General features: G+C 39.0%; 1 protein-coding gene across 2 annotated transcripts; it reads right to left on the bottom strand.

Moving 5' to 3' along the window:
* Positions 1-506: 506 nt before the first annotated feature.
* LOC118660137 (cytochrome c oxidase subunit 7A2, mitochondrial) lies at positions 507-12177 on the bottom strand. Of its 2 annotated transcripts, none has more exons than XM_036317241.1 (4): positions 11998-12177; positions 10135-10224; positions 1737-1821; positions 507-709 (listed from the first exon to the last, which is right to left on the bottom strand). In XM_036317241.1, the coding sequence occupies exons 1-4, from the start codon at positions 12013-12015 to the stop codon at positions 651-653; spliced, it is 252 nt and encodes an 83-aa protein (XP_036173134.1). In that variant the 5' UTR covers positions 12016-12177; the 3' UTR covers positions 507-650. The 2 variants fall into 2 exon arrangements, with proteins under 2 accessions (XP_036173134.1, XP_036173133.1); XM_036317240.1 differs by lacking the exon at positions 11998-12177 and adding an exon at positions 11456-11606.
* Positions 12178-13934: the final 1757 nt, after the last annotated feature.

Here is a 13934-nt window from a genome sequence, read left to right as displayed (position 1 = left end):
GTCTGGCACAAGTAGGCATTCAGTATATATTAACATGAATTAGTAATCTTGATGCTATATAATAAAAGCCTAATATGCAAATTGTCCCCTGGACTGGGATTTTGACTGCTTGACCAGTTGCTACTAAAGCCTAAATCTAAACCATAGATTACAACCAGTATTTAACTATACATTCACGTAGCTAATAAAGGGGGAAAAAAACACACAAAAAACTTGAACCCCATGCACCGAAAATGCCTGCTTCCACTAACGTCAGGTATTAGCATATCCCAGGATATAGTAGATTGGGGGCAGGACTTCAAGCTCAATTAAAGCTGAAGGTCATTCCATTGTGTAATTCTGAGCTGCTAAAAATAAAATTTCACTAAAAAAAATCACAATGGTACTTTATACAACCTTAATGACAAAAGAATAATTTTTTGCTCCTTATCTAAAATTTATAATACTGACCAAAAGCTAATAATTATTGGTATATGTATATTAAAGTGTGATAAAATAGGACAAAGCATGGTAAAGATTGCTTTATTGGTGGCAGTTAATACAAGTCAATAAATATTGATCCCAAAGAAGAACTCAGTTATTGTCAGCTTACTGGTCCATAGAGAGCTGAATGAAATTGAACCAGCTGATTGCTGGGAGGATAACTGAAGTCAACCCTGCTTCTTTGGAAATGAAGCCAAAGCCAGCTGATATATGGCATAAATTGTTCCTAAAAAAATAAAAGAAACACAAGAAGAACTTAAAAATGTATACGCATACTCTGAATAACTATACAGGCAGTGTTTATTAAAATACATTTTAATTTCATTTTCAAAATTGCGCTACCAGCTATTAAAATGTGTATACATTTTTTAAGTCACCCTGTATATAAATATTTATTCTAGTTTCAATATTACTTAACTTCTACACAAAGTGCTAGATACAGTGCAATAATGTATTTGTCATCTTAAAAACAAAAATTTTTAAATAAAATTAAGAACATATATAAAGGTAATTTCCATACTCATCTAAGAATGCTTGAGAAAGCTAAGAATGATTAAAAAACCAACAAAAGGTAAAAATACACAAGCTTTCCCTAAAGTGTATTGCCAATGTAAAACCAAGGAACATGATATATAATTTTAAAATAACCAAGAATAGTTAATAACTAGAAATTTATAACTCTGCTCCTACTATACCATTTTGTGTATTACACTGCTAATACTGAATAATGGACCTGCCTAATCCACAGAAAAAAATGTCAAAGCACTTTGCATATAGTAATAAGTATTAGTGTGTACAAATTGAGATGTAAAATTTTTTTATTATGTATCACAAAATGTGTTTAAAAGCCCCTTACGGGAGATGGGGTAGAGTAGATGCCTTTGATTCCTCCAAAGGCCTGCAGGGCCACCAGTGGCACATGGAAAGCCAATCATCAAACTTTACTGGTTTATTTGTTAAAGACATTAAAATGTTCTTATACAATATGTACCAATCACCCTCTTGAATCCTTAGAGCAAAGCAGTAAGATCTCAGATTCTAGAGAAAGAGTGCCTGTGTTAAAATACTGGCATAGCATGCTATATACAGACGATGTATTATAAAATTGTATACTTGAAATATATAATATTAATGAATGACATCCCAATGAATTTAATAAGAAATAATATTTTAAAAATACTGGTATAGTAAAAGCAATGAAATTGTTAGTTATCCTTACTATTACTTTTCTATATGCATTTCAAATGTCTTACCACCAACTGTAAGAATCATGGTAGCTCTATACAGGAGGGCATCAGCTACCCCACCCTTTAGATGCACTGGAATTCCATCATCCTCCTAAGTTAAAAAAAAAATAATATTAACAAAAAGATTAATTCATTCATATAAAATTAAGTGGCTAGAATTTAAATATTTTAAATTTCAAAATTAAAAAGAACTACAATTTTCCTGATTTTTCTCTACTTCTACTACTACTACTACTACTACTACTACTACTCCTACCACTACTTTTAAAATAAGAACTTCTAAAGTCAACACTTTCTTTTAAAGTTAATTTGAGATCCAATAAAGATGTTCTTTCCATGGAATATATAAAATACAAATGTCAATGATATGAAAATATATTCATTGAGTTCATCAACTTAATTACAAATATTAGTAATCATCACATTTTAGATTCAAAGAGAAGATTTTTTTATTCTTTAAAATAAAGGCAGAGATTAAAAATGGTGGCGGAGTAATTGGATGCTACATGGACATGCTCCCAGGACCAAACTGGAATTACAACTAAAATACAGAAAAACTTCCTGAGTAATCAATGGAAGACTCCCTGGAGAAGGGTTGAAAAAAATCAATCAGAGAACCAAAAAGAAAAATCAAAATACATGGTCAAATAAAGAGCTTCCCAGATTAAAAAAAAAAAGGCTAAAGTAGTACATAACCACCAAGATAGCATTACCTGAAATGCTAAATGGACTGCTGTAATGAGAAGAACCAGAGAGAGAAACCTAGCCATACAGAATTAAAATGGCAATAAATAAGTACCTATCAATAATAACCTTAAATGTAAATGGATTAAATGCTCCAATCAAAAGGTGTAGGATACCTGAATGGATACAAAAACATGACCCAACTATATGCTGTCTACAAGAGACCCACTTCAGAACAAAAGACACACACAAGATGAAAGTGAAGGGATGGAAAAAAATTTTCCTTTCAAATGGAAAAGGAAAAAAAGCTGGAGTAGCAATACTCATATCCAACAAAACAGACTTCAAAATGAAGGCCATCACAAGAGACAACAAAGGTCACTACATAATACTAAAGGGACTATCCAACAGGAGGATATAACCGTGGTAAACATATATGCACCCAATATAGGAGCACCTAAATATATAAAAAGACTTCAACACCCCGCTGACTACACTAAATAGATCTTCCAGACAAAAATTTAACAAGGAAACAGTGACTCTAAAGGACACACTGGATCAGGTGGATTTAATTGATATTTCTAGAACATTTCACCCCAAAGCTGCAGAATACATTCTTCTCAAGTGCACATGGATCATTCACAAAGATAGACCACATGTTAGGACATAAAATTAGTCTCTACAAGTTCAAGAAGATTGAAGTCATAGCAAGCATCTTGTCAGATCACAATAGAATGAAATTAGAAATCAACTCCAGTAAAAACACCCAAAAACATGGAGGCTAAATAGCATGTTATTAAACAATGAATGGGTTACCAACATGATCAAGAATGAAATCACAAACTTCCTGGAAACAAATGAAAATGAACACACAACAACCCAAAATCTCTGGGAAACAGCAAAAGCAGTCATAGCAGTACAGGCCTACCTCAAAATAAATAAATAAATAAACAAACAAACAAACAAACAAACAAGAAAAATTAACAATAAACTATTTAACCCTACAACTTAAATAACTCAAGAAAAGCCCAGAGTAAGTAGAAGGAAAGAAATAATACAGATAAGAGCAGAAATAAATGACAGAGACTAAAAAAACAATACAGAAAAATCAATAAACCAAGAGCTTGTTCTTTGAAAGGATAAACAAGATTGATAACCATTAGCCAGACTCATCAAAGAAACAAAGAGAGAGGACCCAAATAAATAAAAGCAGAAACAAAAGCGGAGAAGTAACCAATGACACCACAGAAATAGGATTGTAAGGAAATACTATGAAAAACTATATGCCAACAAGCGGGACAATGTGGATGAAATGGACAAATTACTAGAAAAATACAATCTCCCAAAACTGAATGAGGAAGAATCAGAAAATCTGAATAGGCTAATTAACAACTCATGAAATAGAAGCAGTAAGCAAACAAAAGCCAAGGTCCAGGCAGCTTCACAGGGGACTTTTACCAAACATTCAAAGAACTATCACCTATCCTCCTCAAACTATTACAAAAAATCCAAGAGGAAGGAACACTTCCAAGTTCTTTTTATGAGGCCAGCATTATCCTAATCCCAAAACCAGATAAAGACACTAAAAAGAAAGAATTACAGGCCAACATCCCTGATGAACATAGATATTAAAATCCTCAACAAAATATTAGCAAATTAGATCCAGTAATATATTAAAAAGATCATACATCATGACCAAGTGGGATTTATTCCAGGGATGCAAGGCTAGTACAATATTTGCAAATCAATAAATGTGATACATCACATAAACAAACTGAAAGACAAAAATCACATGATCATATCAATAGATGCAGAAAAAGCATTCAACAAAATCCACACCCATTTCTGATAAAAACTCTCTGCAAAGTGAGAATAGAGGAAACACTTCTCAACATTATAAAGGCCATATAAGACAAACCTACAGCAAACATCATACTCAATGAGGAAAAACGAAAAGCACTTCCCCTAAGAACAGGAACAATACACGGATGTCTGCTTTCACCACTCTTATTCAACACTAGAAGCCCAGTGCACGAATTTCTGCATGGGTGGGGTCCAGCGGGCCCGCCCCGATTGGGGCCAATCTGGCTGGGTCAGTTGGGGGGAGGGGACGCAGGAGGTTGGCCGGCCAGCCCCACCTCCGATTGTGGTGGGGGTGTGTGTGTAGGGGGGGGGAGCGATTGGGGCAGGGCCAGCACAGGGGAGGGGCCATGGGAATTGTCCAGCCGGCCCAGCCGGCCCTGCCCCCTGGTCGAACTCCCGGTCAAGGGGACAATTTGCATGTTAGCCTTTTATTATATAGGAGGATAGTACTGGAAATCCTAGCCACAGCGATCAGACAAGAAATAAAAAGCATCCAAACTGGAAAGGAGGAAGTAAAATTCTTATTATTCGCAGATGACATGATATTGTACATAAAAAACTCTAAAGACTCCAATAAAATACTACTACATTTAATAAATGAATTTGGCAATGAAACAGGATACAAAATCAACACCCAAAAATCGATGGCTTTTTTATACACCAATAAGGAATTCTCATAAAGAGAAACTAAACAAACAATCCCATTTACCACTACAACAAAAAATTAAGATACTTAGAAATAAGCTTAACCAAGGAGGCAAAAGACCTGTACTTGGAAAACTACAGGACGTTGAAAAAGAGTTAGAAGAAAATATAAACAAGTGGAAGAATATACCGTATTCAGGGATTGGTAGAATCAACATCATTTAAATGTCCATACTAGCCAAGGCAACCTAAAGATTCAATGCAATCCCTATTAAAATACCAATAGCATATTTCATAGATCTACAACAAATACTCCAAAAATGTATATGGAATCAAAAAAGATCCTGAATAGCTGCAGCAATCTTGAGGAAAAAAAACAAACCTGGAGGAATCATAATACCAGATTCCAAATTATACTACAAAGTCACCGTAATCAAAACAGCCTGGTACTGTCATAAGAACAGGCATATATTTCAATGGAACAGAACAGAGTCCCCAGAAATCGACCCAAGCCATTATGCTCAATTAATATTTGACAAAGGAGGCAAGTGCATACAATGGAGTCAAGACAGTCTCTTCAATAAATGGTGCTGGGAAAATTGGACAGATACATGCAAAAAAAAATGAAACTAGCCGTAACTTACACCATACACAAAAATAAACTTAAAATGAATAAAAGACCTAAATGTAAGTCAGGAAACCATAAAAATCCTAGAAGAAACCATAGGCAGCAAAATCTCAGATATCTCTCATAGCAATATGTTTACAGATACATCTCCTAGGGCAGTGATGGCAAACCTTTTGAGCTCGGTGTGTCAACATTTTGAAAAACCCTAACTTAACTCTGGTGCCGTGTCACATATAGAAATTTTTTGATATTTATTTTATATACTAGAGGCCCAGTGCACAAAAATTTGTGCACTCGGGGGAAGAGGGGGTCCCTCAGATCGGCCTGTGCCCTCTTGCAGTCTGGGACCTCTCGGGAGATAACGACCTGCTGGCTTAGGCCTGCTCCCGGGTGACAGAGGGCAGGCCCAATCCCTAGGTGCAGCCCCTGGTCGGGCTCAGAGCAGGGCCAATTGGGGAGTTGGGGTGCTGCCCCCTGTCATGCAGAGCAGGGCGGATTGGGAGGTTGTGATGCCACCCTCAGTCACGCTCAGGGTAGGGCTGACTGGGGGGTTGGGGCACCGCCCCCTGTCACACTCAAGGCAGGGTCGATGGGGAGGTTGGAGGTTGCGGCGCCACCCCCTGTCACGCACAGAGCAGGGCCTATCAGGGGGTTGGGGCGCCGCCACTCTCATACTCAGGGCAGGGCCAATGGGGAGGTTATGGCTCTACCCCGTCACACACAGAGCAGGGCTTGTGGGGGGCGGGGGAGTTTGGGCCCCGCCCCCTGTCACACACAGAGCTGCAGGGCGATCAGGGGGTTTGGGCGCTGCCCCCTGTCACGCTGATCCCGGTGCCGGGAGGCCTCTCAGCTCCGCTGATCCCAGTGCTGGGAGGCATATTACCCTTTTACTATATAGAATAGAGGCCTGGTGCATGGGTGGGGCTGGCTGGTTTGCCCTGAAGGGTGTCCTGGATCAGCGTGGGGTTCCCCACTGGGGTGCCTGGCCAGTCTGGCTGAGGGGCTGAGGGCTGTTTGCAGCTGGTCACACACCCTTCAGGGTGGGGTTCCCCACTGGGGTGCCTGGTCAGCCTGGGTGAGGGGATGATGGCTGTTTGCAGCTGGTCACACACCTTTCAGGGTGGGGGTCCCCACTGGGGTGCCTGGCCAGTCTGGCTGAGGGGCTGAGGGCTGTTTTCAGGCTGGGACTGAAGCTCCCAACCGCTCCTTTTTTTCCTTTTTTTTTTTTTTTTTTTTTTAATTCTGGGCCAGTTTTAGCTCTGAGGCCTTGGCTGCTGAAAACAGGTTTCTGGCCTTTGTTTACCGTCTGTATTTGATACAATGTTGCGGTCTGGCTGGCTGAAGCCCCGCTGAGTAAGCAACATAGTTGCTTAGAGTTGCAGCTGAGAGGCCGGCAAATAAGGCGGGGAACGTTGGAGTCCTCCGTCACTGAAGCAAGCAAGCCTCCCTGTTCGCATCAGCTGCCTGGCTGCCGGCCGCCATCTTGGCTGCCAGTTAATTTGCATATCTCGGCCCTACTCTGTGAGTGACAGGGGGATTAGCCAATGGGAAGGGTAGTGGAGTGACACTAATTACCATGTTTCTCTTTTATTAGTGTAGATTTAAATGCCATTTAACAAAGAAAAATCAACCAAAAAAATGAGTTCACGTGTCACCTCTGACACATGTGTCATAGGTTCGCCATCACTGTCCTAGGGCAAAGGAAACTAAGGAGAAAATAAACAAAGGGACTACTTCAAAATAAAAAACTACACAGCAAAAGGAACCAATAACAAAACGAAAAGGGAGCCCACTCTAGGGGAGAACATATTTGGCAATGATACATCTGATAAAGGGTTAATGTCCAAAATATATAAGGAACTCATAACTTAACAAAAGGAAGATAAACAATCCAATTAAAAAATGGGCAATGGACCTAAATAGACACTTCCCCAAAGTGGACATACAGATGGCCAAGAGACATGAAAAAATGCTCAAAGTAAGTGATCATCAGAGATGAAAATTAAAATGACAATGAGGTATCACCTGTCAGAATGGCTACCATCAACAAATCAACAAGTGACAAGTGCTGGCAAGGATGTGGAGAAAAGGGAACCCTAGAACACTGCTATTGGGAATGCAGTCTGGTGCAACCATGATGGAAAACAGTATGGAGTTTCCTCAAAAAAAATAAATATGGAACTGCCATTTGACCCAATGATCCCACTTCTAGGAATATATCCTAAGAAACCTGAAACACCAATCAGAAAGAATGTATGTACCACTATGTTCATAGCAGCACAATTTACAATAGCTAAGATCTGGAAACAGCCCAAGTAAAAGCTGTGGTACATTTATACCATGGAATACTAAGCAGCAGTAAAAATGAGGAGTCTCTTGCCCTTTGAGACAGCATGGAGGGACCTGGAGCGTATCATGCTACGTGAAATAAGTCAGTCAGAGAAAGACAAGTATCACATGATCTCACTTATATGTGGAATCTAAGCAACGAAATAAACTGATGAATGTAGTGGATCCAGAGACATGGAAGCATGGAACAGAGTGCGGAATCTCAGAGGGAAGGCAGGTGGGAACAGTTGGTGGGTGGGGGTAATCAACCAAGGACCTTGTTTGCCTATATGCATGGCCTATGGACACAGACAAAGGGATGGTGAGGGCCTGAGCAGGGGTGGGGGCAGGCTGGAGAGGGTCAATGGGGGAAAAAGGGGGTCATGTGTAATACTTTAAACAATAAAGAATTATTAAAAAAAGTAAATAATTTCTAAAAGGGAAGGGGTTTTGGTTTATAACCCTAAATCTATAGCCTCAATGCCTAGTTCAGCACCTGTCATAGAGTAAATATTTAATACATTTGTTAAATGTAACTATTCTATTTTTATGTAGTATAGATGGTCCAACTTTTTATCACTTAAAATTTTATTTGCAAAAAACCAAAGATCACAATAAAACAAAACAAAAAATCAAGTAGATTACTTACAAAGGTAAACTACTCTATCTCACTGAGTTTCTCCTCATGAGAAACACCTATTAACAGTATGGTGCATATCCTTAAAATTTTCTTTAATGCTTAATACTGTCATATCTTCTAATTTATATATCTATGTGCTTAAAATACAAAATGAGGTTATGCTATATAATCATCTTCCACATACTATTTTTTGCTTATGATATCTTAAAAAGCATTTTCTTATAGTCCATTTAAACCGACCTCATTCCTTTTAATAGTTACTAGCATTCCACTGTACAAAAATATAATTGAATTAACCAGTCCTCTATTAATGGGTATTTAAATTATTGGGGTGTTTTGAAATTAAAATTCCATAATGAATAGCCTTTTTCCTATTTGTAAATATTTATGCTACTATGTCTGTAGGAATGATTCTTAAAAGTGGGAGTCCTAGATGACAGGGTATGTAATTTGTTTTTAATAATACTTTGAAATATTCTCTTAAACGTTGTATTAATTATACTACTATCTAGCATGTATCCAAGTATTGTGTTTGAATACATGCTAGGTAATAGTATTGAATGTACCTATCTCCCACACCTAGCTAACATAATATTTTAAAGCTTTCTAAACATTTGATAATTGTAGAGGGGGGTGGGGGGGAGGTGTTATGAACTTGTAATTTTTATTTGCATTGAAACATTTGTTATATTTTTAAAATTTGTTCTCAATTTGTCAGTTGCCTTTTGTAAACTAAATGCATTTAAAATGTTTATGTCACCAAATCTTGCAAATTTTCTCCTTTAAAGCTTCCTTAGAAAGCCTTCTTCCCACCCTACAATTATATAAAATAATCTCCTATGGTGATTATAGTAGTTAGTAATACTGTATTGTATACTTGAAATTTGCTAAGATAGTATTTCTTTAGTGCTCTACACAACCACACCAAAAAATAACTACATGAGGTGATGGATGTGTTAATTAACTTGATTGTGGTAATCATCAGATACATTAAACATCAGATTGTATACCTTAAAAAAATCAGGTACAACCTAAACATATAGAATTTTTGTCAATCATATCTCAACCAAACTGGTGGGGAAAAAAAGAAATATCTCCTATATTTTCTTCTAACTTTTTTGAGAGGCTTTTATATCTGCAATTTATCTTTTAAGATACAATATAGAAGGGATGTAACTTTTCTTCCTTTAAAATAGCCAATTTTTTCAATACCCATGATATCACTTTTTCCACTGATATAACATGTATTAAATTCATACATCTATCTATCTATCTATACACATATATAGATAGATAGATAGATAGATAGATAGATAGATAGATAGACAGACAGATGTATAAATATCTATTCTGGGCCCTTCCTATTGTCTATTTGCCTATTCCTGTGCAACTACACGATGTGATTCCTCCAAAGAAAGTGTCCCTGTCTCCCTAATTTGTTCTGCTTCCTCAAGGGCCTCCTAGATACAGCAAATGCTCACAATTTCTTATATTATTCTTTTGCTAAATACAACAGATTCACTAATAACTAGACATCTCCAGATTTACTTCCTATCTTTACCTTTTGGTAATCATATTATTTTAAGTAAAAATCTCTTTATAAAATACTTCAGTACCTGAAATAGCTTTTGTTTCTCTCGAACTTTATTTTCAAACTGCCTGCGTGAAGCAGTACTTATGGTCCTCTGGGAAATCTGACGAAGGGCCTGAAATTAAAAATCCAGACATATTAAACATATTAAACATAAGGCTTACAGAAACCTTCAAAACCATCCATGTACAATCTGCACAATTACAGAAGAGGGAAAGTGAGGGTTAAAATCTATCCAATTTGTCAGTAACAAAGTTATAAACCAACACCCAGGTTTCCCAATGTGTTGGCCATCCTCTGCTCTTTATACTGCATTCTGCCTTCTCCAAAGACCACATTCAAGAAGCAATTCATGCGAATTCTGAGCAAAAACAAATAAGCAAACAAACATGACCTTGACCTGAATTGAACCAATATTATTATGTAATTCTTGAAGAAAACATACTGATATAATAAATATTACAGAAACAAAAAATGATTACAAAATACACGAATAAAGCTCAAATGTTTTCATTTAATGCTTTACCATATTAAAAATCTATTACTTGATCTCAAAATAAACTAGCATGGTTCCTAAGATGCTTCTCATCACATTTTTCTTAAAAAATCTTTAATAAGACATAAATCTTTTAAAAAGGAGACCTGCATTATATCCAGTTGAATTAAATAAATAATGAAAGAAATTCCACTTTCTAAAATATATTACAAAACGAAGTAAAACCTTTTTTATTGTTACAGAAGAAGGTGACCACTGTTTCACTTTCCTTTGCGCAAATCTGGAGAAATAACGCACATGCCGAAGCCGGGGGAGGGCTGAAGGGCACTGCGGGGCCGTCTGCAGGAAGCGACAGGGCACTGCCACCACGACCGCTCCTCAAGTCCCACCCGAAACTGGACGACTTGCTTTTCTAACCGAAATCTGATGCTCAGGAAGCTCCGAACCTCTGAAGCCTACCCCCTTTCAGTAATAGAGGAACACCTTTCTGTCTGAGGCTTCGGGTAGCAGAACCTTCCCCCGCGGACCTTGGTTACTCACATCAGAGCTACTAAACTCATCGAAGTCCCTCAGAGTGAGGGGCGGCGAGGGAACAACAACAAGGCTTATCTAACTAACACTCCCGTGCTCACTTTCCCAGCTTCTCCTCTCCCTACATACACCCAGCAGGGACTGGGGCGAAGGGAAAGCAACGTCAGGAGAAAAGGACGCGGACCAAGGTGACCCAAGAAGCCGCCCTCCTCTCCCACCTTCCCTCTCAGAACAGACTTGGGAGTCGGTCGCGGTCCCTTAGCCTCCTCTCCCAACGCTCCCGCCCCCCATCGCGACTGCAGGCCGAAGAGCTCCTCACCAGCAGATTCCGCAACATGTTGGCTCAGTTATTGCCCACCAACCGCGACTACTAAACGCCCGGAACGCCTAACGTCACACCGGAACCGGAACTACCTTCTGGGCATGCGCAAACGTCAGGGGTCCTAAGTATTTCCGGTTGGGCGGGGGAAAGGCTGGAGCTCCTAACCATAGAGAGCGGAAGAACAGCGAGCGCGGCGGCACGGTGACCGCTCTAGCCAGCTGGCCGTTCGGCCCCCTCATCTCGTTCCCAGCCTGTCGGACGCCTCCCCTCCCCCCGCTCCCCCGCTGGCTGGGGAAAGCAATGACTGTTGGGACCAGAGACTCGGGGAGTGGGGTGTTACTCGCTCTTGTAACTCGCTAGGGTAAGATTATTGTGAGACCACGCTATCCTAGAAAGTCAGTGTGTGTAGTTTGAACGAGAAGGCGTAAAACTTGGAGCAACCTTTGAGCCCGTTTGGAGGCTGAATGAGCCCTGGGTTGGCCGAACTATAAGCTGTGAAAACGGATGAATTTGGGAACAAAAAGGATAACTCCTCTTACACGGGTAGTTTTCTCCATCGAAGAAACTGCTGCGAGGGCCTTATTGTTCCTTGTGCTGAGAACATGCTGTGAAGACCTGCGTTTATCTTCTTGTACCTCTGGATGCTGCAGAATCCCCCATGCAAAAAAGCTCTTCCACAGTGTCCCAGAATTGTGGTAGCTGTTCTCTCATTTCTCTGTGCCTGGGAAAACGCTGCAAAGAGGGGGATTTTTAAAAAAATATATATTTCATTGATTTTTTACAGAGAGGAAGGGGTAGGAATAGAGAGTTAGCAACATCCATGAGAGAGAAGCATCGATCAGCTGCCTCCTGCACACCCCCTACCCGGGATGTGGCCGGCAACCAAGGTATATGCCCTTGACCGAAATCGAACCTGGGGACCCTTGAGTCCGCAGACCGATGCTCTATCCACTGAGCCAAACCGGTTAGGGCAAGAGGGGTAATTTTTTAAGGGGGGACAAGGAATGGGATGGCAAATCTGAACTCAAGTCTTGCTGTCTTAGGTCCAACAGGGCACTTTCCATAACTGGAGTTTGTTAGCCAAAGAAATTATTGAACAGGTAAGTTGTCAGTGTGTCCTGCATCGATCTTGCTTATATAATGCTACATTGCAAGCGTCTTTATTCTTTGTGCCCACTCCCAAGTGTGTGCACTAGTAAATGTAAAACTATCTACCCTATACTACAATACTTTTCACCTTCTTACAAACTCAGTTCTAATTAAACCATTGTCAATACAAATAGGAAGCTAGTGACATATGTGTTCAGCATAGGTGCAATGTGTAGACAAACAATACTAAAATTATTCTGATCTTTAGTGTTAGACCCACCAAGTTACCTGTGCCCAGTTCAAGTTCTCTCCACTAAGATTTATAAATAATCCAAGTCATCTCTTCCCTGGATTAGGACTGAAAGGACGGGGTTTCTTCCCCCCTCTGCATTACATAGTGTAAACAAATCTTGGAGGACAGTTACAGGTGCCAATAGCTGGAGCATATGGATGTTTAAAAGTGGATTGTCTATAATTTGTTAAACTTGTATGTGCTTTCTTATGATTTCTTCACTTAGCGAACTAGACTGTAAACTTCTCAGAAGAGATTATGTAAATTTCTTACCAATCCCCTATGATTGCTTAAAGAGGGTAAACTGCTAACCAACAGAAAACTGATATATATTGGGTGATAGATCTAGGACACTTACGGCTCTGTCCAAAAAGAACTAAAGATTCACATAAAATAGATGCTGATCCTTATTTGCATGTCACTTAGTACAGTATAATTTTCCCCTCTTTACTGGATCATTCACTCACATTCCCAAATTAAACAAATAAAACTCCTTTGATTTCAGTTACCATCCCATTTCTCTTAAAAATAAAACAGATTTCTTTATACTTGTCTTTCCTTCCTCTTCTAATTTTTTTTTTTTTCATTTGGGGCAGGCTTATACTCCTCTTATTAGGATCACCAAACTCAATTTTCATCTACCATCTATGAATAACATTTAACATACTTGATCACTCCCTCAATGTATATTTCCAATTTTTTATTTGGAAGTAAGCCATACATACACTATAACATGTATACTACAGTTTGAAATATTGTCTTAATGAGCCTTCCATATACAATTTCTGTCCTTTTATTTCAGCAGCTGCTACTTCTAGTTTCCTCATCCTCAAAATCTCTAAATTTGAGAATACCAGCTTTTTAAAAAACATTAATCCCTTTTGGGATTCCATCTGGTGCCACAAAACACCATTTGTGTGCTGACAACTCTCTACCCTGACCTTTCCCTTTAACTCCAGACATCTCCACTTAGATGTCTAACGGGCATCGCAAAATTACAACCAAAAATGGAATTCTTCTTTCCATTCATTTCCAAGTGCTCTCCTCTGAAATTTCCTTCAAGCCCCAAGGTATTGGCTGCACCTTCAAAATATA

This window comes from Myotis myotis, unplaced genomic scaffold, assembly GCF_014108235.1.
Source record: "Myotis myotis isolate mMyoMyo1 unplaced genomic scaffold, mMyoMyo1.p scaffold_m19_p_7, whole genome shotgun sequence".
NCBI classification, from domain to species: domain Eukaryota; kingdom Metazoa; phylum Chordata; class Mammalia; order Chiroptera; family Vespertilionidae; genus Myotis; species Myotis myotis.
The sequence above is the reverse complement of the archived record's forward strand: the minus strand, read 5'-3'. Positions and strand labels throughout refer to the sequence as shown.

Excerpts from the sequence above, each read along its gene's own strand:
- LOC118660137 (XM_036317241.1), bottom strand. Across the intron at positions 1,822-10,134 it reads AGAAACAAAAGCTATTTCAG|GAGGATGATGGAATTCCAGT; the intron begins GTACTGAAGTAT and ends TTTTTAACTTAG. Across the intron at positions 710-1,736 it reads CATGATTCTTACAGTTGGTG|GAACAATTTATGCCATATAT; the intron begins GTAAGACATTTG and ends TTATTTTTTTAG.